The sequence below is a fragment of the Rattus norvegicus genome, chromosome 15 (genome assembly GCF_021556685.1).
Source record: "Rattus norvegicus strain SHRSP/BbbUtx chromosome 15, alternate assembly SHRSP_T2T, whole genome shotgun sequence".
Classification (NCBI taxonomy): Eukaryota; Metazoa; Chordata; class Mammalia; order Rodentia; family Muridae; genus Rattus; species Rattus norvegicus.
Genome location: NC_141548.1, coordinates 39,313,583 through 39,336,065, shown reverse-complemented (window position 1 = coordinate 39,336,065; position 22,483 = coordinate 39,313,583). Strand labels below are relative to the sequence as shown.

The 22,483-nt window shown below is 40.3% G+C and overlaps 1 protein-coding gene across 2 annotated transcripts; it reads left to right on the top strand.

Moving 5' to 3' along the window:
• Nucleotides 1-656: 656 nt before the first annotated feature.
• Nucleotides 657-21,967, top strand: Spryd7 (SPRY domain containing 7). 2 transcript variants are annotated; one of them, NM_001009635.1, is made up of 5 exons: nucleotides 701-896; nucleotides 7,027-7,143; nucleotides 10,581-10,747; nucleotides 15,704-15,806; nucleotides 20,650-21,024. In NM_001009635.1, the coding sequence occupies exons 1-5, from the start codon at nucleotides 791-793 to the stop codon at nucleotides 20,745-20,747; spliced, it is 591 nt and encodes a 196-aa protein (NP_001009635.1). In that variant the 5' UTR covers nucleotides 701-790; the 3' UTR covers nucleotides 20,748-21,024. The 2 variants fall into 2 exon arrangements, with proteins under 2 accessions (XP_087441400.1, NP_001009635.1); XM_087585274.1 differs by lacking the exon at nucleotides 15,704-15,806 and having other exon boundaries at nucleotides 657-896; nucleotides 20,650-21,967.
• The last annotated feature ends 516 nt before the right edge of the window (nucleotides 21,968-22,483 follow it).

Here is a 22,483-nt window from a genome sequence, read left to right as displayed (position 1 = left end):
GTGACCACTTGCAAGTCCTACTAGGTCCACGCAGCCATCAGCCCAGCGATAAATTCTGGTGCATGGAAAATGCGAAGAGCCTCGCCGCACATCCACAGGCCGGGGCGTCGGAGTCAGTGCGACAAGGAGAGAAAATTAACTCCTTCCCCAAAGGCGATCTGCTGCTATCAACCGGCTCTAAAAATCACTGCGGAGCCGCTACCAGTAGCGGGCCGAGTCAGCACGGAGCTGCTACGGAGGCTGAGGCGGTCAGAGCTGGAGTTCCAGACCCTAGGGAGCACAGAGGTCGGGTCTCAAAAACAACAGAATCAGCCTCAGGGAACTGGGAGGCTCTCAGAGGTGCCACTCACCTGCCAGCGTCAGAGCCAAGAGGATGACGCCGCAATTAAGCCTGCGCACGCCGCCACGCCCACCCCAAGTCAGTCAGGGCATTAGCCACGCCTACTTCCAGAAACACCGAACACCCCCCCCCTCTCTCCAACCCCGCCCTCTTCCATCCGTCAGGCCACTGGCCACGCCCTCTTCCAGTCAGTCAGGCCGAGGGCCTTGCTCAGCCCTCTACACCTCCACGCCCACCCGCCACACCCTCTTTTAGTCGAGCTGGCCGCTGGTCCCGCCCACCTCCCGACACTACCCCGCCCCACCGGGCGGTCCTCGCTTCTTCGCCGAGGGCCCCCGCCTCAGCCTACGCTTCGCCTCCCAGCCCGGGCGTCTCTGTGCGGGCTGCGAAGCTCCCGCGACCCAGAAGCACTCGGGCGCGGGCGGAGCAGCGGGGCTGTGTAGCTGCGCCATGGCCGCGTCGGCGTGGTGCTGCCTGCGTTGCTGCAGGGACGGCGGAACTGGCCACATTCCTCTCAAGGAGATGCCCGCCGTACAGTTGGACACGCAGCACATGGGTAAGGGCCTCCCGACTAGACCCAACGGCCCGCTGAGGGCCGAGGGAAATGGGGCGGGGACCACGTGACCACGCAGTCCCCTGTGGCCTCCCTGGCCTCGGCTCTCGGGCATGGGCTGTGCCTGCGTCGGAGGGCTCTCCCAGTGAGGAGTCAGGTGTTCCCAGGTGAGGAAAGCGGGGGCGCCCGCCATCAGTGCCCCGGTGTCGAGTGTCACCGGTGTTTGCTGAATCCTATCTTCAGCACTATCAAATATAGGCTGAAGCTTGTTCTGGGGGAGTAATTTCCCCCTCACTTCCTGAAGCCCAAACAAGGCGGGTTGCAGAAGCCTAGAGTAGTATACCTCAGGTCGTAACATGCCACTTCCACTAATATCTCCATTGCTGGACTCCTTAGTCACTGTTGGGAGCGCTGTAATTTTATCTGACTGTCGCCATCGGGTCAAGCGATTGCAAAATGGGACAGTGCTCCTTCCCATTCCTGTTTTTCCCAGTTCCCAATGGCTTAATAATTAATTTAATAATAATTTCTCATCCAACATTCTCCCCCTCTGCAGCATCTTTTCCCACATACTATTACTTCAGTTTTTAGATCCCCCAGCCCCATATAGTTCAAAGCTTCTGGAATATTGTCCAGGCAGATTTCCTAGAATAATTATTTCAGTATTTCCTCAAATACCTCATTGTCTAAAAGACTGTGTATTTAAGTAACACAAGCATTCTTATTATTTACAACAAAAGTCTTTTCTGCCCAGATAATCTACAAGTCTGGAAACATTGCCCATTATGTTTTCTATTGCAATACTATATACAGTCATTGTTTACTATCGTGCCAACACAAATTTACAGTCTCTAGTGTAGTACAGAATCTCAGTACTAAATACCTTTAAGCTCTTTCTTATCCATCACTGTAGACAGTGGATGTTCAGATCTTGTACTTTCTCTCAGGAAACATTTCTATTTAATTTGCTCATTCGTTGAATGAATATGACTTTCAGGTGACAAGATACTATATTAATGGCTGGAATAAGAGTAGAGACTGTAGTGGACGTTTGAGCCCCCACTGTGCTGTCTATTCGGTAGAACGTTCCTTATTCCTGGCCTTTGTCTTCTTTCAGGAAGAACTAAGTGATCCGTTTATCATTGCATTTTCCCTTTCTCCTGTGCTAACCAGCACCCTCAGGTACTGAGGGAAGGACGGTGATACATCTCCCAATTTCTTCCCTTCCATTGAACGTTTCTCTTAGCCTGTTTTACAATAAATTGAAATTATCCTCAAACACAGTAAAGCTTGATGTGAGAATCACAATAAAAAGAAGTGAGGTGTTGAGTAGAAGAATTATTCAAATATGGATTGTTCTTAAGTTGAAAATATGGAAAACTTACTGTTTGTGTTATGTAACCTAAAGGATATATTTGGTCTTTTTTGTTTGTTTCATACTAGTTTCATTTTGGTTTATTTTGTTGGTTTCTTAGTTGTTGTTTTGTTTTTAAAGGGGGATAGTTTTTATAATACTCAAGTTGTCTCCAATTCCTGGCCCCAAGCCACCCTGACACTTCAGCCTTCCACAGGACTACAGGTGTGTACCACCATGTCCAACTTGCTTTTTCACTTTCTTTCCTTAAAAAAAAAAAAAAAGAAAATATACATTTCATATCTAAACAATGATGCTGCATTACTTAAAACCATTTTGAAGCTTTTAAAATATTTTTTTGATTCGTATAATTGTAAATTGGTCTTTTAGGAGCAAATAACTTCCAAGGTAGCTATTATGAAAGGAATGGTTCTCATCCTGGTTGTGTTTTGCTACTGTTATCTATTTATTTTTGGCAACTTGATACATGCTAGAGTTACCTGGCAAGAAGGCCCTCAGCTGAGAAAAATGCTTTCATCCAGATTGCCTGTAGGCAAGTTTGTAGAGCTTTTTATGTTGTTTTTGTTTGGTTGGTTTTTGGTGTTTGTTTGTTTGTTTGTTTGTTTGTTTGGCTAATGATTGTTGTGGATGGGCCCAGCCCATGGCAGGTTGTCCTAAGCTGCATAAGCAGGTTAAGCATATCAGGAGCAGCAGGCCAGTAAGCAGAGTTCCTCCATGGCCTCTCCTTCAGTTCCTGCCTCCAGGTTCCTACCTTAAGGAGCTGCCTGTCTTCCTTCTATGTGGATTGTGATGTGGAATTGGAAGTGAAAGAAACCCTTTCCCTGAGTTGCTTTGGTCATAGTGTTTTACCATAGCAATAGAAATTTGACTAAGACACTATTCATTTGGAAATTTCTAATGTTAACACACATTCTATGGCTGTGTTTATAAAATGGTCTATCTATACTCAAATCTGATTGGACTTTTCAAAGTAGTACCAGTTATTAATAAAGCTATCTGAGCTACTTAGGTCCAAATACAGAATATCATTGTACTGGTTAAAGAGAGGTAAGCTTGAAGTTACTCTCTCCTAATTCACAAACACCCTTGAATGATCTTTGGTATATTCACCTTTCTGCATTAACTGTCTCAGTGAGGAAATACATCAAAGTAAGAATGAATGATTTAGAGTTGTTTCTTAGAGTTGTTTCTGAAGTTCCAACGCACCAAACAGCCTAGCTGTTTTGAAAATCTTTTCATATTTCCATTAACCTTATGTCATAGGATGAGATGAAAAGCAGTAAATTATTATAGAGGCAGGGTGTGTTTGGAAGACCAGTTCAGAAGAAATGAAGACCTTTTTAATTTCAAGTACTAAAATTACAACTCAGAATGTTTACATAAAGGAGGAATTTTCTTTTTAAAGTTTCATTTATTTTATGTGAGTACACTGTGGCTGTCTTCAGACACATCAGAAGAGGGTATCAGATTCCATTACAGATGGTTCTGAGCCACCATTGTAGTAGCTTAGAATTGAGCTCGGGACCTCTGAAAGAGCAGTCAGCGCTCTTAACCATTGAGCCATCTCTCCAGCCCAATGGAGGAATTTTATTTTTGTGACACAAGGTACAAAGCAGCACTGGCTTTAGGAAAAGACAGTGCTGCCAGAGATGAGCTTTATGTTCCTTTGGGTTTTGGTGTAATTATTGTTAAATCTCCTGCCTTCTACTTCTTACTCTAGAAGGCTAGTTGCCATGGTCATTTGCAGCAGCTCCCTACTTCTTTTCTTTTCCTTTTTTTTTTTTTTTTTTGCGGGGGTGGGGGGGTGGGGGGGGAGACTGGGTTTCTCTGTGTAATAGCCCTGGCTGTCCTGGAGCTCTCTTTGTAGACCAGGCTGTCCTCAAACTTACAGAGATCCACCTGCCTCTGTCTCCCAAGCACTGGGATTAAAGGCATGTGCCACCATCCCAGCTACTTTTTCTTATACTATCCAACAAAAACAAAAGTCTCTTCAGTTCTCTGCAGAAGTCCTGACACTTTCCCTGATTATTAGTTTGCTAGGTCACATAATTGCTCCTGATTTAATCAATGTGACCCCAAAATGTGAAGTGTACAGACTTAACCCACATCAAATGCTGAAGCCTAATACCAAGTCCTCAGAATTGTTGGATTTCAAGAGGGAAGTCTGTCCTTAAAAGGAAAGCCCATGCTACTTGTTTGCTACAAAGTGCGCTAGCACAGCTTATGTATTCATTCCCATGTTAGTTACTAAGTACCTGTTAGAAGCCAAGCATTGTGCTGTGTGACATCAAGGAAGATGCCCTTTATTCAAAACTACTAGAGTTATTTGTCAGATGGAAACAAATCATTTATAAAATTTGTTGTAATAATTTAGTGGTTTTGTTTTCATTTTAAAGTTGCATTTTATTGAGCTGGAGAGATGACTTAGTGGTTAAGAGCATCAACTAACTACTCTTCCAGGGGTCCTGAGATCAAATCTCAGCAACCACATGGTGGTTCACAACCCTCTGTAAATGAGATCTGATTCCCTGTTCTGGTGTGTCTGAGGACAGCTACAGTGTACTCATATATATAATAAATAAACAAATCTTTAAAAATTGCATTTTATTAATGTATTTGTCTATTGCATATATGTGTGTGTTTAGGAACAGATGTGGAGCCAGAGGATTACTTGTACTTGTGTTTCTGCTGCTTCAGCATATCCTATTGGTATGGTCTACCATAGTCAGCAGAGGTTAACTTTCAAGAAGTGGTTGTCTCCTTCTAACACGTAGAAGGTTGTTTGACTTGGTGGCAAATGACTGCTGAGTCATCTCTCCAGCTCAGAAGTTTTGTATGTGTGTGCACATGCGCACACTCTCTTGCTTGCATGCACACATGGAGGTCAGAGGACTACTTATTACCATGTGTGTTCCAGGGATCATACTCAAGTCTTCTGAGGCTTTTCGGCAGGCACCAGCTCTTAACATTTTTAATTAAACAACATATAAAAAAGTGCATTTACCTTGACAGTGTATGGTCTTAAAACAACCAGTTTAGAATGCTTTGTTTAGGTAGGAACTCAGACTTTTATTACTACTGTCAAGTTTTATGTGGCCCTTCTGGAGAAGTGCCACCTAGTCCTAATATTTGTATCTGCTTGGCTTATGATTTTATTGCCAGGGAGGAGATAATAATGACCATAGACTTTGGAAGTCACATGTATTTGTGTTAAATGATTTTTCTTACGTGTAAGAATTGTGCTTATGTGTATATACTTACATGTAAGAATTACTCATGATCTCTGATGTGCTTGCTTTTCAACACCAAAATTCAGAAGCAAAGTACTAATAGGTTCATATTTCAAAAGCAGTATTTTTCTTGCTGTCATCTATGAAGTTGTTTGAGATGAAACTAAACTTTTCTATAAAAATAAAGTGTTTAATGATGTTAAGATCTTAATGATAGTGGGGCATTGTGGCACATATCTATAATCCCATTCAGGAGAGTGAGAAAGAAAAATCAAAAGTTTGAGACTAGTACAGGCAGTACAGAGAGCCCTTGTCTCACAACTAATAGACTTGCTCACATTTTTGCCATGTGACTAGTAGTTCTCTTAGTGTCATGTTTTTCTAAGTTTTTCTGCGTCAGCCATTTCAACATGGCAGCTGTTCCTCCCATCATTGAGGTACTCCTCTACTCTTACTTGACCACTCCAGTGTGTGCCGTAGTTAGTATAAGACTGTTGCTAATGGCTTCTATTTAGTAGATACTCAGCTGTCTTCTAATAGATTGTCTTAAGTCATTCGATTAGAATTGAAAATTGTACCAGTATACTAAGCTTTTAAAGTTTCTATGGCCTGTGTTAAATGAAAATTGTTAGATTATCTACTCTGTTTATTGGTTAAAAATGAAATGAGTTAGTCTACTACCTTATTTTTTAATATTTTATTTATGTTGTATGTGCATTTATGGGGGCATGTATGTGCTATGGCTTCCATGTCAAGTCAGGGAACAACTTCTGGGAGTCAGTTCACCATGTAGGGTCCTGATCAATCTCGGGTGGTCATTAGGCTTGGTGCAAGTACCTGTTCCATCCAGATAAACATTTCACTGACCCCTTGACAAATAATTTAAATACTCAGCATAGTTTAGTTTATTTGAAACAACTTAATTGCAAAAGACTTGTTACAAATGAATATTATGTACAAGCAATCTCTTAAAAAGTAGAAAATAGGGGTTGGGGATTTAGCTCAGTGGTAGAGCGCTTGCCTAGCAAGCGCAAGGCCCCGGGTTCGGTCCCCAGCTCCGAAAAAAAAAGTAGAAAATAAAGTATTTAAAATAATCTATCAATATTCCCTGACTTTGAAAAGACTAATAATGTTCCTGATTTGTTGTTACTGTTGTTGTTGACTAAATTAGAGAATGGGCCTGGGGCACTGGCTTAGTGAATAAAGTACTTGCTGTGTGATGACTCATGTTTGGGTTCCCTGGTACCCACACAAAGCTGGGCATGACTGTACATTTCTGTAACTAGGCACTGATGGGACAAAACAAGATCTCAGGGGCTCTCTGGGCAGCCAGTCTAACCAGTCAGTGCCCTCCAGGTTCCAGCTGAGAAAATAAGGTGGGAAGCTATGAAGACTTCTGATACACCAGACACCTGATACAGACTTCTGATAACCAGACCTGTGTACTTGCTCTCCCTACCCCCATCTGTTACACATACACACCTAGTACACAAATTAACTGTGATTGTGGTATTTGTGTTTTGTTTAGGAACAGATGTTGTCATTGTGAAAAACGGAAGAAGAATCTGTGGCACTGGAGGTTGTTTAGCTAGTGCACCCTTACATCAGAACAAAAGCTACTTTGAGTTCAAAATCCAGTCTACCGGTTAGTATAATTGTACTTAACTGTTAAATGTCAGTGATTTTGAATATTAACAATTTTGAATATGAAAAAATTTTTAGGAGATGGTTAAGAAAAGTCCTAAACTCTGTATACAGGGCCCAGTCTTCCACTCTTGTGATTCAAATTAAATCAGTTTGCTAAATTAGGTTTTGTTTTCTCTTCTATGGAATAGGAACTTTAGGAGCTGCACTTTCTGCAGTAGGAGTTGCATGTATGACAGTGTTTTATGACGGGACATACTGAGCAGATGTTCTAGAGCCACCCTATGTGTTAAACCTATAAAGCATGTTGACTCTTGCTATATTTCATGTTAGGATAAAGAGTAATCTTTTGATTTGAACTTTCCCCTTAACTTTTTCTTAAAGATATAATTATTTATTTTATGTACACTGTAGCTGTCTTCAGACACACCAGAAGCATACATTGGATCCCATTATAGATGGTTGTGAGTCACCATGTGGTTGCTGGGAACTGAACTCAAGACCTCTGGAAGAGTAGTCTGTGCTCTTAACTGCTGAGCCATCTCTCCAACCCTTCTCCTTAACTCTTTTACCAAGATACCCTAGTTTGTTTTCTGAAGCAGTCATCAGATACAGACTTCTGTAACAAGTCTGAGGTGTGCACTTATGCTAGTTGCTGTAAGAAAGTAATGTCAGTACTTGGGAGTCAGAGCGTGGCAGATCTGTAAATTTATGACCACCCGAGCTGCCCACCGAGTTCTATACACATACAGTGAGCCATCACCGTGAGATGGCGAGTGCTTCCCAGCCATAGTGAGGCACGAAATCTTGGGAGAACACTGGTGTTGCAAAGTTCCCAACTTCGCAAGAGCCAGGAAACAGTAATGACACAGAAGAGGCTGGGGACAAGATATACTCTGCAGAGGTGCAAAGGCGTGCTCCCAGTAACTTCCTTCCTTCTAAACAAGTCCCAGTTCCTATTTTTATACCACCTTCTAATAATACCATTGTACTATGACTACACAAGGGACAAACCCCCGATGAAAGTAGAACCCTCTTGGTGCAGTCACTCTGTGTGACTAATCCATCAGCAAGGATCTACATGGCCCTTTGGGAGGGACACTTCACATCCAAACCATAAGACTTTTCTTTTGCAATTGTAGGGAGTTTCTTGAATTATATGGCAAATCTGTATGACTACTAGGATCATTACTTATAGCAGTATTATATATGGTCAGATATGTACAGTTTGTTTTGTTTTTAATAAAAGCTGTATTATAAAGAGACCCCTGGTGAAATCTTCGTGAATGATGTAACTACAGGGTAAAAAGACTATTATAAAGAGAATCCCACTCTTTGGACAATATAGTACTTCTGGAGCTGGTTCCCTATAGTAGTTTATCCTGGTTTTCTTAAGTGAATGGCATAAGGCCAACTCTGGCCACTGTGTTGTTGTAAGTTACTTCACTGGCTGCAGTTACTGTTGTCTCCCCAATATATACTTGCTTCTTAAAAGAATTCAGTCAATTCTGAAAAAGTATTAGCAACATGGAAATTCAAACCTCCTTCCATGTATAGTATTTCTTTTGATTTTAATAAAAACTAGAAAGCTAGCACCTTGAGAAAAGGTTCAAGACTTCAGATATTTTATTTGACTGGGCAAGAGAATATCTAGAGATATAATCTGGTAAGAGCACTTACTAGCATGTGAGAGGTACTGGATTTAGATCCCCAGCATTAAGAAAATTATTTTATGAGGCTGGAGAGATGGCTCAGTGGTTAAGAGCACCGGCTGCTCTTCCAGAGGTCCTGAGTTCAAATCCCAGCCACCACATGGTGGCTCACAACCATCTATAATGAGATCTGATGCCCTCTTCTGGTGTGTCTGAAAACAGCTACAGTGTACTTATATATAATAAATAAATAAATCTTTAAAAAAAGAAAATTATTTTTTATCTTATTCATGTTCAACTTCTGTATTATTATTCATAAGATATTGTTACTCATTGTAAATATAATAGAGCTGAGATAGATAGATAGATAGATAGACAGACAGACAGACAGACAGACAGATAGACAGATAAACAGAGAGTATGTTTTGCTGTGAATCAAGCCCAAGGCCAAGACTTCCACAAAGCTGTACTCACATCCTTAGCCCTAAAAACAAAAATCAAACAAAGAAACTTTAAGAGAAAATAGTAATGGTACTAGCTAGTGGCTTTTAAATATCCAGTGTATGCTTTGCTCATTCATTTAAAAACATTCTTAACCTATCCTAAGTGCTGAGTTTGGGTAGTCCCATATCTTTTTCTTACCTCGTGTCTTAGTTATTGTTCTATTGCTATGAAGAGACATCATGACCAAGGCAACTTTAAAAGTAGGTATTTAATCAGGGACTTGCTTACAGTTTCAGAAGGTAATCATCATGGAGGGGAGCATGGTGGCAGGCAGATAGGCATGGTGCTGGAGCAGTACTTGAAAGCTTACATCTTATCCACAGGAAGGAGGAAGAGAGGGGGGGTGAGGGAGGGAGAGAATATGCATGCTTTGCATGCTTGGTGTGGGCTTTCGAAACCTCAAAACACATCTTCAGTGACATACCTCCTCCAACAAGGTCACAGGCCAGGTCTCTTAATCCTTCCTAAACAGTCCACCAATTACAGACCAAGCATTCAAATATATCAGCCTATTGGGGCCATTCTCATTCAAACCACCACACCTTATAAGTACTATTAGACCCAACACTTGAAGAAACAGAGAAGTTAAGTACTTTGTCCAAGATAACAAAACTGATTGTTTAAACCCCAGCAATACAACTCTTGGCTCCCAGTTTATCTATAGAAAACGTAGTATACATTGTAGCTTACTTCACAAACTTTGTTACTATTGTATGTGTATAAAATTCTGGTGGGGGTGTGAAAATCAGAGTTCAGCCTTATATAATTGGTGGCTCTGTCCTCTTTCCACTTTGACTTGAGTTCTGAGGTTCAAACTCAGGTTTTCAGGCTTGTCTCTTTATCTGTTGAGGTATCTGACTGGCCCTGCAACCTACCTTTGCAAAAGTCGATTTTATAAACAAAAGCAAGCAACAATGGTATATACCCTTACTCCCAGCTCTAAGGGGACCCAGGCAGGCAGATCTCTGAATTGAAGGCCAACCTGGTCTATGTATATAGTGAGTTCCAAGTCCAAGCTAGCCAGAGCTACACAGTGAGACATGATTGGAAAAGGAAGGAAGGAAGACAGGCAAAATAAAAACAGTTGATATTCCCTTTTAAAATAAATCTTTTGGGGCTGGGGATTTAGCTCAGTGGTAGAGCGCTTACCTAGGAAGCGCAAGGCCCTGGGTTCGGTCCCCAGCTCCGAAAAAAAGAACCAAAAAATAAATAAATAAATAAATAAATCTTTTATATTTGTGTTCTTTAGATTTATGATTTATTTAAACTGTTGTATTTTTAGGAATCTGGGGTATAGGTGTTGCAACTCAGAAAGTTAACTTGAACCAGATTCCTCTTGGCCGTGACATGCATAGCCTGGTGATGAGAAATGATGGAGCCCTGTACCACAACAACGAAGAGAAAAACAGGCTGCCAGCAAACAGCCTTCCTCAGGAGGGAGATGTAGTGGTGAGTCTCCTGAGAGAGTTGCTGTCGTTGTAAATGATTAAACTTGAGCTGTTTTGAGTAGACATGGTTTTGTGACTTTTATTCCAAAGCCCTGGGAATGGTTCTAATGAGCTGGTACCATTTCCAAGAGAATGCTTGCTCAATACTGCTGCCTCACTTCACTGCTCTGGAATTTCTTGCAGACCAGAACATGAGGATGACTGATCCTGTGCAAGACCATCTTTAGGTTGACTGCTAAACAAAATACTACTGTCACAGAGAAGCCTTCTGATCATATTAGAGAATATTAGGCTTTTTTGAGGCCAGAGAGCTCTCAAAATATTTTACATTTATTAATTTAGAACATATTAGAAGTTATAGCAAGTGGTGCTCTTTGTTACATCCAATCTTATTAAATGCCTCTACTTTCAGAACCCTTCAAAGAATTGGGCTTAAAACTCCCCAGGGTTAGAACATAGCATGGTGACACATGCTTTTAATCCCAGCACTGAGGAGGCAGGGGCATCTCTATGAGTTTGAGGGCAACCTAGTCTATATAGTGAGTTTCAGACCAATCAGGTACATAGTGAGACCTTGTTCAAAAAAAAAATCTCAAAGCTTGCTTATAAAAGATTTTTTTTCAGTTTTGGTTATTGCTGGTCCTGGTAGTTTTAGTATGTTCCAGAACAGCCTGTGCTATATAGCAAGATCCCATTTAAAAGAGGAACAAAAAGGTCAGTTGCTAAAGAAAAAGAGACAAAAGGCATAAACTATTGTAAAATCTGCTTTGCTTTTTTTTTTTAAGTAGTTGTATGCTGGTTAGTTTTTGGTTGTTTTGTCAACTTGACACAAACTTGGGTCATCTGGGAAGAAGAACTCTCAATTGAGAAAATATTTCTGTTAGATCACTCTGTAGACTAGTCTGTGGGGACATTTTTTTTTCTTCTTTTTTTCGGAACTGGGGACCGAACCTAGGGCCTTATGCTTCCTAGGCATGTGCTCTACCACTGAGCTAAATCCCCAACCCCAGGGACATTTTCTTGATTAGTGATTAGTATGTAAGGGTCCAACCCACTGTGGATGGCGGTACCCCAGCACAAGTGGTCCTGGTCATAATAAAATACAAGCTGAGTGAGTCTTGGAGAATAAGTCCATTAGCAGCACGCCTGCATGCCTCTGCTCCAGTTCCTGCCTCCAGGCTCCTGCCCTGAATTCCTGCCCTGGCTTCCCTTTATGGATGAAGTGTAAGCTGTGAGATAAAATAAACCCTTTCCTCCTCAAGTTGCTTTTGGTCATGGTGTTTATCAGAGCAATAAAAAGCAAACTAAGACTACTCGATTTTTTTTATATTAGGTCATTGCCAGATACCTATAATAAGGCGCATCCTTATATAAATAATTTCTTGGGCAGGGTCTCACTATAGAGCCCTAACAGGCCTGAAACTCACTGTGTAGAACAGACTAACCTAGAAATCACAAAGGTCCACCTGCCTCTGCCTTCTGAGTACTGGCATCAGAGAAGTGTGCCACGGTGCCCAGCTAACTGACTAGTTCTTAAAAGAGAATTTTGCTGTCATGTTGAGGCTACCAACCTATTTATAACAAAAGATGAAATTGAAACATATTTCCTTCATTGCATACTGAACTTAGGCATATTTTTCCTTGCTGTCCCATCTCATTCATTGAGATGACTGATACCACTAGATGACAAATCTAAGAATGCCACTTTTAGTCTGTCAACATTATTAAATTAGATGTTTATGTTTTTATGCCGATTCTGGTAGTTTAAAAAAAAAAGACCCAAAATGTTACGTATAAGGAGAATCAAGAAAGCTGACCATATCATTTTCCTGATCTGAACGCTTGCTGATAAACTTTTCAAAGCTGTCATCAGTGGCAGCAGGAGGAGCTGCCTAGAACACAGGAAACCCTTGTTGTATTTTATGGTGTACTGTGGCAGACTCAGGGTTTTTACATCATATAAAAGGCAGGCTAGGCTGGAACACTACTTGAACTGAACTTGGCTGGGGGAGGTGGGATTGTTATACCCTGCCAAACGTTTTTAGTTCTGTTTTCCTGATAGATGCCCTATCTGTAACTTACCTTGCAGTGGATAACGGTGCCACTGGTGGTGGAGGGAGCCTGGACTCCACCTATAAAGAGGATCGCATTCTTTTTATGTAATTATGTTTTGATTTTTTAAAAATGAAAACAGACCTCTTTACTAAAAATGTAAAAAGTGCATTGTTCGTGCTTTTAAACTAAAATGAAACAGAAGCCATCACTCAAGTCATTGTTTAAGCTAGGGTTCATGGGTCACACATGTAATCACAGCTCTGGAAAGGCAGAAATAAGAGGATCACCTCAAATTCAAGGCCAGCCTGAGCTCTATATACCGAGTTCCAGCCCTGCTAGGGCTATTGGGTGAGACTATGCCTCATATCAATTACTCAATGTTTGTTTGTTTGTTTGTTTTTTGAGAACGGACCTTATGTAGCCCAGGCTGGCCACAGACTAAGTAGCTATATGTGATGACCTTTAGCTTCTGGGGTTCTGCTTTTCCTCAAAGCCTAGACTTACAGACATACTACCACATCCAGTTCCAGTGGTGCTGGGGACCAAGATCAGAGCTTTGGGCATGCTGGAAAGCACTCTTTCAACTGAGCTACAGTCCCAGTCCCCAAGCCATCATCCTACTCTAGCTTTGCTAAAACCTGAGAAACCCTTTATAGCCCTTACACATTGACTCTACTGAACCTTTGCTGAGAAGGGGAGTTGAGCCTAGGAAATGCTTATGAACTCCTAGAAAGCATCTGAGTTTGTCCATTGCTATAGTTGGCCTACATCCAGTTATTCAGAGACCATAAAAGCAGTATGCTACTCATTGATTTCTCTGTGGTTGTGCTTTATCATCTGGAAGAGCTCTCTGACTTCTGTTTATTCTTTCTCTTATTGATTGATTGATTGATTGATTGATTGATTATAAGTACACTGTAGCTGTTTTCAGACACACCAGAAGAAGGCATCAGATCTCATTACAGATGGTTGTGAACCACCATGTGGTTGCTGGGAATTGAACTCAGGACCTCTGGAAGAGCAGTCAGTGCTCTTAACTGCTGAGCTATCTCTCCAGCCCTATTCTTTTTAAGAATGATTTCTTACTGTGCTGTGTCTCACATATACTAGGCTGCCTCCCCAGGTCATCGTGTTTCTAGTCTTCATTCTTCAGGAGAAAGATCTGGTTTTGCACTAGTTATTAACTGCAGGTTGAATATGCCTTATCTGAAATGCTTGGGATGAGCAAAGTTTCCAACCTCAGGGTTTTGTTTGATGTTAGAGTTTTTATATATATACAGTAAAATTTCTTGATGCAATAGGACCCAAGGAAGGGTAAGCATGGAGACAATTTGCATTATAATATTTTTGTGGGTGTTTTTCTTGCCTGTATATGCACATGTACATGCCTAGTACCTGTAGAGGCCAGGAGGAGGCTTTAGATTCCTGGTCTTAGAGTTAGAGCTGTGATGAGGGAGCTAGGAACCAAACCCAGTCCTGTGCAAGAGCAGCCAGCGTGACTGTGAGCATCTCTGCAGCGTAAGACTTCCAGAGCTTTATTTGCATTGTACTATGGGATACCTTGCATGCCACGTGGAACTGGTGGCCCTCAGAGGACACAGCATAGGTCCTTTACTATTTGAGACCAGGATCAGATTCAGGCTTTGTGGCAAGCACATTTCCCTTGCTGAGCCATTTTGCTGGCCCAGTTTTGTACAGAACTTGTAGTGCACCTTTATTTTGACTGACTCATCATACAGCACCAGTTTTGGAACTTTCTATGTGGGGTATAATAGTGTAGTCTGAGTGTTCAGAAAGTTTCAGGTTTTGGAGCATTTCATATTTTCAACCATGGATACCAACCTGTACTGTACAAAATTTTAAAGAAAAGTAGAATATGGCATGATGAGTAAAAGTGTTCTGAAGAGAACCTTATGGTTTAAATCTCAGTTCTGCTACTTTCTAGCTCTGCAACCTTTCCGTGCTCCTGCTGCCTCATCTGTGAAGTGAAAGTAGCCGTCTTGTGGCATTAAATGACTGTGAAATGCCTAAAATAACGCTTCACGGTGCGGGCGGTCTCAAGTGACTAAGCACTGTAGTAATATGACTGATGCCACTTTCTAGCTGTCACTAGTGTATACACCAATACATTTTTATTCCTTTTTTAATTTTAGTTTTTTAAACTATTCTTTTTAACTAGGTACTCACCATCATTCAGATTAAATTATAGATAATAGTTTTACTTGAGACAAGGGTAAAAAGAGAAATGTATGATTTCTTAGAACTGACTTGTCTACAGATAACTTGTTCTTCCAGAGACCTGAGTTCAGTTCCTGGTACCCATAGTGATGGCTTACAACTGCCTATAACTCCAGCCCCAGGAAATTCAACACCCTTTTCTGGCCTCCTTGGATACCTGCCTGCATGTGGGCACATTCATAACCAGACACAAAAATAATAAAAAATATTTCTAAGTTTAGAAATAGGTAAAGTATTTTTTAAAATAATAAATACCATATATCAGTTCATCTCTTCATAACAGTTCACCCTAATGGGGAACAGTTTTCCCCATTAGCTAAAAGTCTAGAGAAAGACCAGTATTTTTTATGAGTTTAAAAGAGTCCTCATGACATATTTACTCTTACTACTTAAAAAATAAAATCCAGGTTATCCAAATATAATACTATAATTTAAACTCTTATCTTTGCTTTCCCTCTAATTGGAATTTTACATTATTAATACCCCACAACCCCAGTAGTCACTAGTAATGTTAAAGTAGACTGCCAGATTGTCAGCTGCAGTGAGAGGCCCTGTGACCCCATGCCTTGTCTCTGTAAGTGTGCTTCTCAGTCAGGGCTTTAGGCTATTGGGGTTTCTGTGCAAGCTATATTTTTATCCTTAACAGTTTCTCTTTCCTTCCTAGGGTATAACATATGACCATGTAGAATTAAATGTATATTTGAATGGGAAAAACATGCATTGTCCAGCATCAGGTATACGAGGGACCGTGTATCCAGTCGTGTATGGTAAGCGCCAATGCTGCTCTTCTTTCTGTTAGCAGGTTCATGTCGACTGTCGTTTGTCATTAGGTTAACTTCGTGGCTATCATTCAGAGGTCTGAAGGAGTCGGTCATAAGGACATCATGTAGAATGTACCCAGACCATTGCATTATCTTTGCAGAACTAAGGATAATATCTATTCCCTACATATTACAAAAGTTTTCTGAATATATAATAATTATAATTAAATATCTTATCATGGTCCCTTTGATCATATCATTTTTTGTTTTTATTTTTTAAATTTCTGTGATCTCTGTTTGCTGGAGTATGTGCCTATGTCCACATGTGTGCCTGGTGCTAGAGGACACAGAAGAACTAGAGTTACAGTTGGTCGTGAGCTGCCCATTGGGTGCTGGAAACTGAACCCTGCTTCTTTGGAAGACCAGCCAGTGCTTTTAACCAAGCCGTCTTTCCAGTCACTTCCTTGTCTACACACGGAGTTTTATGTTCTCTAGAAAGTCCAAAATTTCTCACTGAATTTACAATTTTTTTTTACTAATTATTAGTAAAGATTAGTTGACTAGGAGATGAAGTTGTAACAAGTATTTGAAATTAGGGAATTTTATGTGAATTGAGCATTTATTGCCTTTATAAAATTACCTACACATTGTCACACTTCTGAGAAAGATTTTGACTTAGAATAGTTTCAGATCAACAGTTTTGTTTTGATAGCCATGACGTATTAGTGCTATCGTTTCTGTATAGTTGGTCCCTAAGATCAGGCAGTATAGATGGCTCGTGATTCCTTTAATTTTTTTTTTATTATTATTAACTTGAGTATTTCTTATTTACATTTTGAGTGTTATTCCCTTTCCCGGTTTCCGGGCCAACATTCCCCTAACCCTTCCCCCTCCCCTTCTTTATGGGTGTTCCCCTCCCCATCCTCTGCCCATTGCCCCTCTCCCCCCAACAATCAAGTTCACTGGGGGTTCAGTCTTAGCAGGACCAAGGGCTTCCTTTAATTTTTTATTATAGGAAATTTCAAGCTTTCTCAGAAGTAAAGAGAATATTACAATAAAGCCTTCATGTACTTGTCACCCATTGCATTGTCCATTTGGAGCCGTCCAAGTTGCATCAAACCCAACACTTCCTTTTTCCCTCCTTCTTGGATTATTTTGAGACATATGTCAGACATATCGTTTTGTTAATATATATTTACATTTAGCTCTAAAAACAAGCTCTTAAGCCAGAAATGGTGGCACACACCTTTAATCTCAGGATTTGGGAGGCAGAGGCAGATGGAGATGCATAGGGAAACCCTGTCTCGAAAAAACAAAACAAAACAAAAAAAAAAAACCCAACCAAAAACCACTTTTCTTTGTCCTTTGAAAAACACTAACTGTGGGGTTGGGGATTTAGCTCAGTGGTAGAGTGCAAGCGCAAGGCCCTGGGTTCGGTCCCCAGCTCCAAAAAAAAAAAAAGAAAGAAAAACACTAACTGTAATGCTTTTATCATTCTGCTCTGCTCTTAGTACATAGCTTGCCAACTTCAGATCAATAAACTGTCTTTTCTGCCTGTGGTTTACTAGGTCTAAAATATTATCTTGATTATGTAACGTAGATTTGGGTTATAATAAAGCTATTACTAACCTTCTATGGGCTAGCGTGAGGGGTGTGGTCATGGGGACAAACACTAAATAATGACCGAAGCTAACAGCTTCTCTTCAGCTGTGCTTCAGTCATCTCCTTTTCTCCTAACAACTCATTTTCAGCGATTTTTACCTTTTATATCTTTGTGTGTGCTGTTCTTTTTATTTGATAAGTTCATATATATGTATAGTCATGCTGGTCATTTCTACTTCCCGTTACCCTGTCATCCTCACCCTTTGAGCCAGTTTCATCTACATAGTTTCAGAACAGCTATGACTGCATGGATAGATCCTGTTTCAAAAAAACAGAAACAAAAAAGAGTGTTTTTAAATTGAATATAGGTTAGTATTCTAACATACTGAGTAAGCTTAAAAGAAATTCTTTTCTTTACTTAAAAAATGTAGGGGCTGGAGAGATGGCTCAGTGGTAAAGAGCACCCGACTGCTCTTCCAGAGGTCCTGAGTTCAATTCCCAGCAACCACATGGTGGCTCACAACCATCTGTAAAGAGATCTGATGCCCTCTTCTGGTGTATCTGAAGACAGCTACAGTGTACTTATATATAATAAATGAAATGAAAAAAAAATGTAAATATTGGGGTTTGGAATTTAGCTCAATGGTAGAGCGCTTGGTAAGCGCAAGGCCCTGGGTTCAGTCCCCAGCTCCAAAAAAAAAAAAAAAAATGTAAATATAGCTTAATATTCTAAGCAACATAGCCTGAGAAAGTAAAGATCAGAGGAATAGCTACATTAATACAAGTGAGTGTATGGAATAAAATTATTATAAAACACTTCCTGGGGCTGGAAAGTTGGTTCCGCCACTAAGAGTACTTGCTGTTCTCACAGAGAACACAGGTTGTGTTTCTAGCACTTATATTGGGTGACTCACAACTGTCTTTACTGCACCAGCGAGGGATCTGGTGCCCTCTTCTGGACTCCGCAGGCATCTGTATTCATGTGGGCAAACAACTGCAGACATGTACACACAATTTGAAATAACAAAGTCTTTCAAACATAAAGTGCAAATTATGTAAAACATAAAATGAAACAAATTATATGTAACAAAATATATATTTTCTTTAATTTGATGAATAGGTTTGGTTAAACTAGATATTTTAATAGTCTGCTATTTAAAATAAAAACAGAATTAATTCCCTCTGCCATGCATCTTGTTTCATCCTTAATCCTAGGACAGTCTATTTTCACTCTCTCTATTTTTTGTTTGTTTTGTTTTTGTTTTTCAAGACAGAGTTTCTCTGCTTAGCTCTGGCTGTCCTAGATCTCGCCCTGTAGACCATACTAGCCTCAAACTCAGAGATACACTTGCTGCTCTGCCTCCAGAGAGCTGGGACTGAAGGTGTACACCACTGCTCCCTGGCTCACTGTCTACTCTTAAATGCAACCTATAGAGAGACAGTGCTATACAGCAGAGCCAACACTCAACTAATGTAAGCTGACAGTGATTTCTGACATTCTTCTTTTTCTCTGCAATGGTATTATTTTATTTTGTGATAAGCATGGTCAAGGTAATGAACATATTTATTGCTTCAGCGTTTCCTCCTGCTCTTGATAATCTTGATTTGGACCTCTCCAAGTTCTTACCAGGCAGCTGGGTCTGCATTTGCTTACTTCGATTAGCCTGCATTTCTTAAGTATTATGTATACAGGTTCAGACGGTTAATACTCCTTTTCTGGGTTGTAGCATATGTCAGTATTTCTTTTTTATTGCTGTAGTGAAAGCTCATTGTGTGCCTGTATTAGAATTGTTTATCCCAGGATCAGTGAGTAGGTATAGACTTATATGTGATATTTGATCATTATATGTAAAAAACTGCAGTAAGCATGAGTGTGTTTATTTGTATGACTATATCCTGTCATTTCTCTTTAGTAGCATTCTCATTACAAACCTTGTAGAAACTGACTAGAGTAGGTCACCTGGCTTACAGCAGTGCGCCAGTATCAATTTCCTGACTTGGATACTGCACTTAGAGATTACCACTGGGACAAGCTGGGGAAGGGCACAGTATACTCACTCACTCACTGGTATATTTTTGAACTTTCTGCAAATCAATAGTTTTTTCAAAATAGAACATTTTGGGGGTTTTTTATGTTGTGAGTACACCATCACTCTCTTCAGACACACCGGAAGAGGGCATCAGATCCCATTACAGATGGTTGTGAGCCACCATGTGGTTGCTGAGAATTGAACTCGGGACCTCTGGAAGAGCAGTCAGTGCTCTTAACCGCTGAGCCATCTCTCCAGCCCCGAACATTTTGGTTTTTAAAATTATTTATAACTGAGAGATCATCATTATCATTTTATTTAAGAGATAGCATCTTACCACATTTCCTCAGATGGTTTTAACCTTCTGAGCTAAGGATTTCCTCCTGCCTCAGCCCTCTACGTAGTTGAGACAACAGATATACATCTCCATATGTGGCTTGGGATCATTATTAATGATGTTTTGATAACTTCCTTTGTATGTTTTAGACAGATTTTGTTATAAAGATTTTGCAACCCAAGGCAAACAGATTTCCTGCCAACTATGAGAGCTAAGTTAAATCCTTAAGGTCCACAAGGTGCAAGGAGAGAACTGACTCCTGAAAGTTACCCTCTAAATTCTGAGTATGCACCATGTAATGAACCTAGGAGTACCCAGACACACACACACACACAGACACACACACAGACACACACAGACACACACACACACACACACACACATACACACACACACACAAATGTAACAGATTTTGTAGCCCAAATGGCAGATGTGTTTACTCTTATTGCTAATTAATACGACATTAAGGGCTGGAGAGATGGCTCAGGGGTTAAGAGCACTGACTGCTGCCCTTATAGAAGGAAGGCCTGAGTTCAATTTCCAGCTCATGTGGCCCCTCACAACCATCTGTACCTCTAGTTCAAGGAGACCCAGTGCCCTTTTCTAGCCTCCTCAGGCACCAGACATGCACAGTAGTACACAGACATGTTAGCACAATACCCATGAACACAAAATAATAAAACTAAAAGCCATAAATTATTATGTTAGGAAAGTAGTTTCTATTTAAATTGGTTTTTTTGGTGCTGGAACCCAGGAACTAGCAATTGCTAAGCCTGTGCTCTGTCACTAGGTTACATCCCCGCCTGAAAGCCGTTGTTTCATAATTATGTGTGCATTTAAATATTCTTCTAATCTAATTTCTTTCTTTTCTCCCTTCTAGTTGACGACAGTGCAATTTTGGATTGCCAGTTCAGTGAATTTTATCATACTCCTCCACCTGGTTTTGAAAAAATACTATTTGAGCAGCAGATCTTCTGAATGAGTTTGTTTTCAAAACTTAGACTTCTGCACCATCACACAGCGCTTACCACTTGATAAAGCTCTCCTTGATCTAGAGACAAGAACACATGCTTCTTATTGTTGTCTAAGGAACCCATATATCCATTATACCATACTAAGGTTTGATTTAAAAGATCTAGGCAATTTATTTAATCTTATTTAAACAAATAAACCATGGGTTTGATTAACAGTATTACGTGGTAACATGTATATAAATATTTAAAGGGAATTTTTCTTATAAAAAGTATTTGTTTGACAGTGATGTGTAATTGAGTGATTTTTTTTTTTGTCATCCTGAACTTGAGTCACCATGGCCTGTAATCCAATAATTTTGTGTCTCCTTGTCCTCTTTGATAAAATGAATTGGCAGAAATTTACATACCTGGCAGCTTAGTTTTGCTGATACATTCTTTCTGTTCATGGACTACTTTTCTTAAAACTGAAAGTGCTTCTTTTGCTGTGTTGTTTCCCTGCTTTCTGTTGCCTTTTGAAAACTGAAAAAGTTATCAGACCGTCTGTTGAAGACCATCAAGATTCGAAAGTGGTGATTGCACGCAGTGCCTGGCCGACATCTGCAGGAGTTAGGATGCTTTAATATAAATAAGCCAATAAGCACACGCCTTCCCACTTGGAGACAAGGTCAGGTAGATTTCTGTGAGTTTGAGGCTAGCCTAGTCTATATAGTGAGTATTCTAAGTACCAGGACAACCAGGGCTGTGTAGGGAGAACCCGTCAAAAAAAAAAAATCTAATTGATTGTTTGCTGTAAGGAATAATAAAGATGTATTAAGGAATATTCAGTATTGTATTTTAAAACATTCTTCCTGTTTTTTTAATTATATGGTAATAATTATAGAAATTTTCAAATAAGTGAGTCCTGATGATTCTGAGCCTTTGAGCTTGAGTCTCTTAGTTAGCAGCCTGACTAAGCTAATATATCTTCAAACAGTCACATTCTTTTCTCAAATAAGCAGTCAGGATGCATCACAACAAGTTGTATGGCATGTAGGGCAAGGAAAACATGACGCTAGAATTTGGAGAACAGTTACCCAGTGTCCTTCTGTCCTCTGCCGAGTTTTCAGAGTTCACCTTATACGAAGGGTAATTGTACTGCTCTGCTGAGAGCCTGTGACTCGTCAACAGTGTGTAAAATGCTCTAATTATCAGACACTTAATAAACATAGCCACCTTTGTTGTGAAGCAGTGGTTCTCGTGGTGTCTTAGACCAGCAGGATCACTGGGAAACTCGTTAGAGTAGGGGGCGTTTTGGACCCAGCCCAGACTTCTGCAGCAGATACTTAGCAGAGACATTTAGAACCTGTGCATACTAGATTTGAAAGGAATTGCATGATGTAAAATGTCTTGGAATTTAAGGCAGGCTGGTTTTAATCCCAGAAGCTATGGATACTTGTTATTTAGAGGACAAACATTTGGTAATATGCTTTGCAAATATATTTACATAAACCCACATTTTACCTCTGAAGATATATATAGGATTCAAACTATACGTGTTATTTCTTCATTTGCATTGTCTGTTTTAGTAATTTTGACTCACAACATGTTAAACTGGTGTGGTAGCACAAGACAGTAACCCAGCACTGGAGAGATCAGGGAAGAAGGCTCACAAATTTAAGGCCAGACTAGACTATGTACTGTAGTGCTCCTTCTCTCAATATACAGAGGAGGGTGGGTGGGTAGAGCTATGTGGAAAAGAGA

What these genes read in the sequence shown, in the direction of transcription:
- Spryd7 (NM_001009635.1), top strand. Translation starts at nt 791, where the DNA reads ATGGCCGCGTCGGCGTGGTGCTGCCTGCGTTGCTGCAGGGACGGCGGA. An exon ending in GTTCAAAATCCAGTCTACCG is followed by an intron (nt 7,144 to 10,580) that starts GTTAGTATAATT and finishes TTGTATTTTTAG; the next exon opens with GAATCTGGGGTATAGGTGTT. An exon ending in CTCAGGAGGGAGATGTAGTG is followed by an intron (nt 10,748 to 15,703) that starts GTGAGTCTCCTG and finishes TTTCCTTCCTAG; the next exon opens with GGTATAACATATGACCATGT.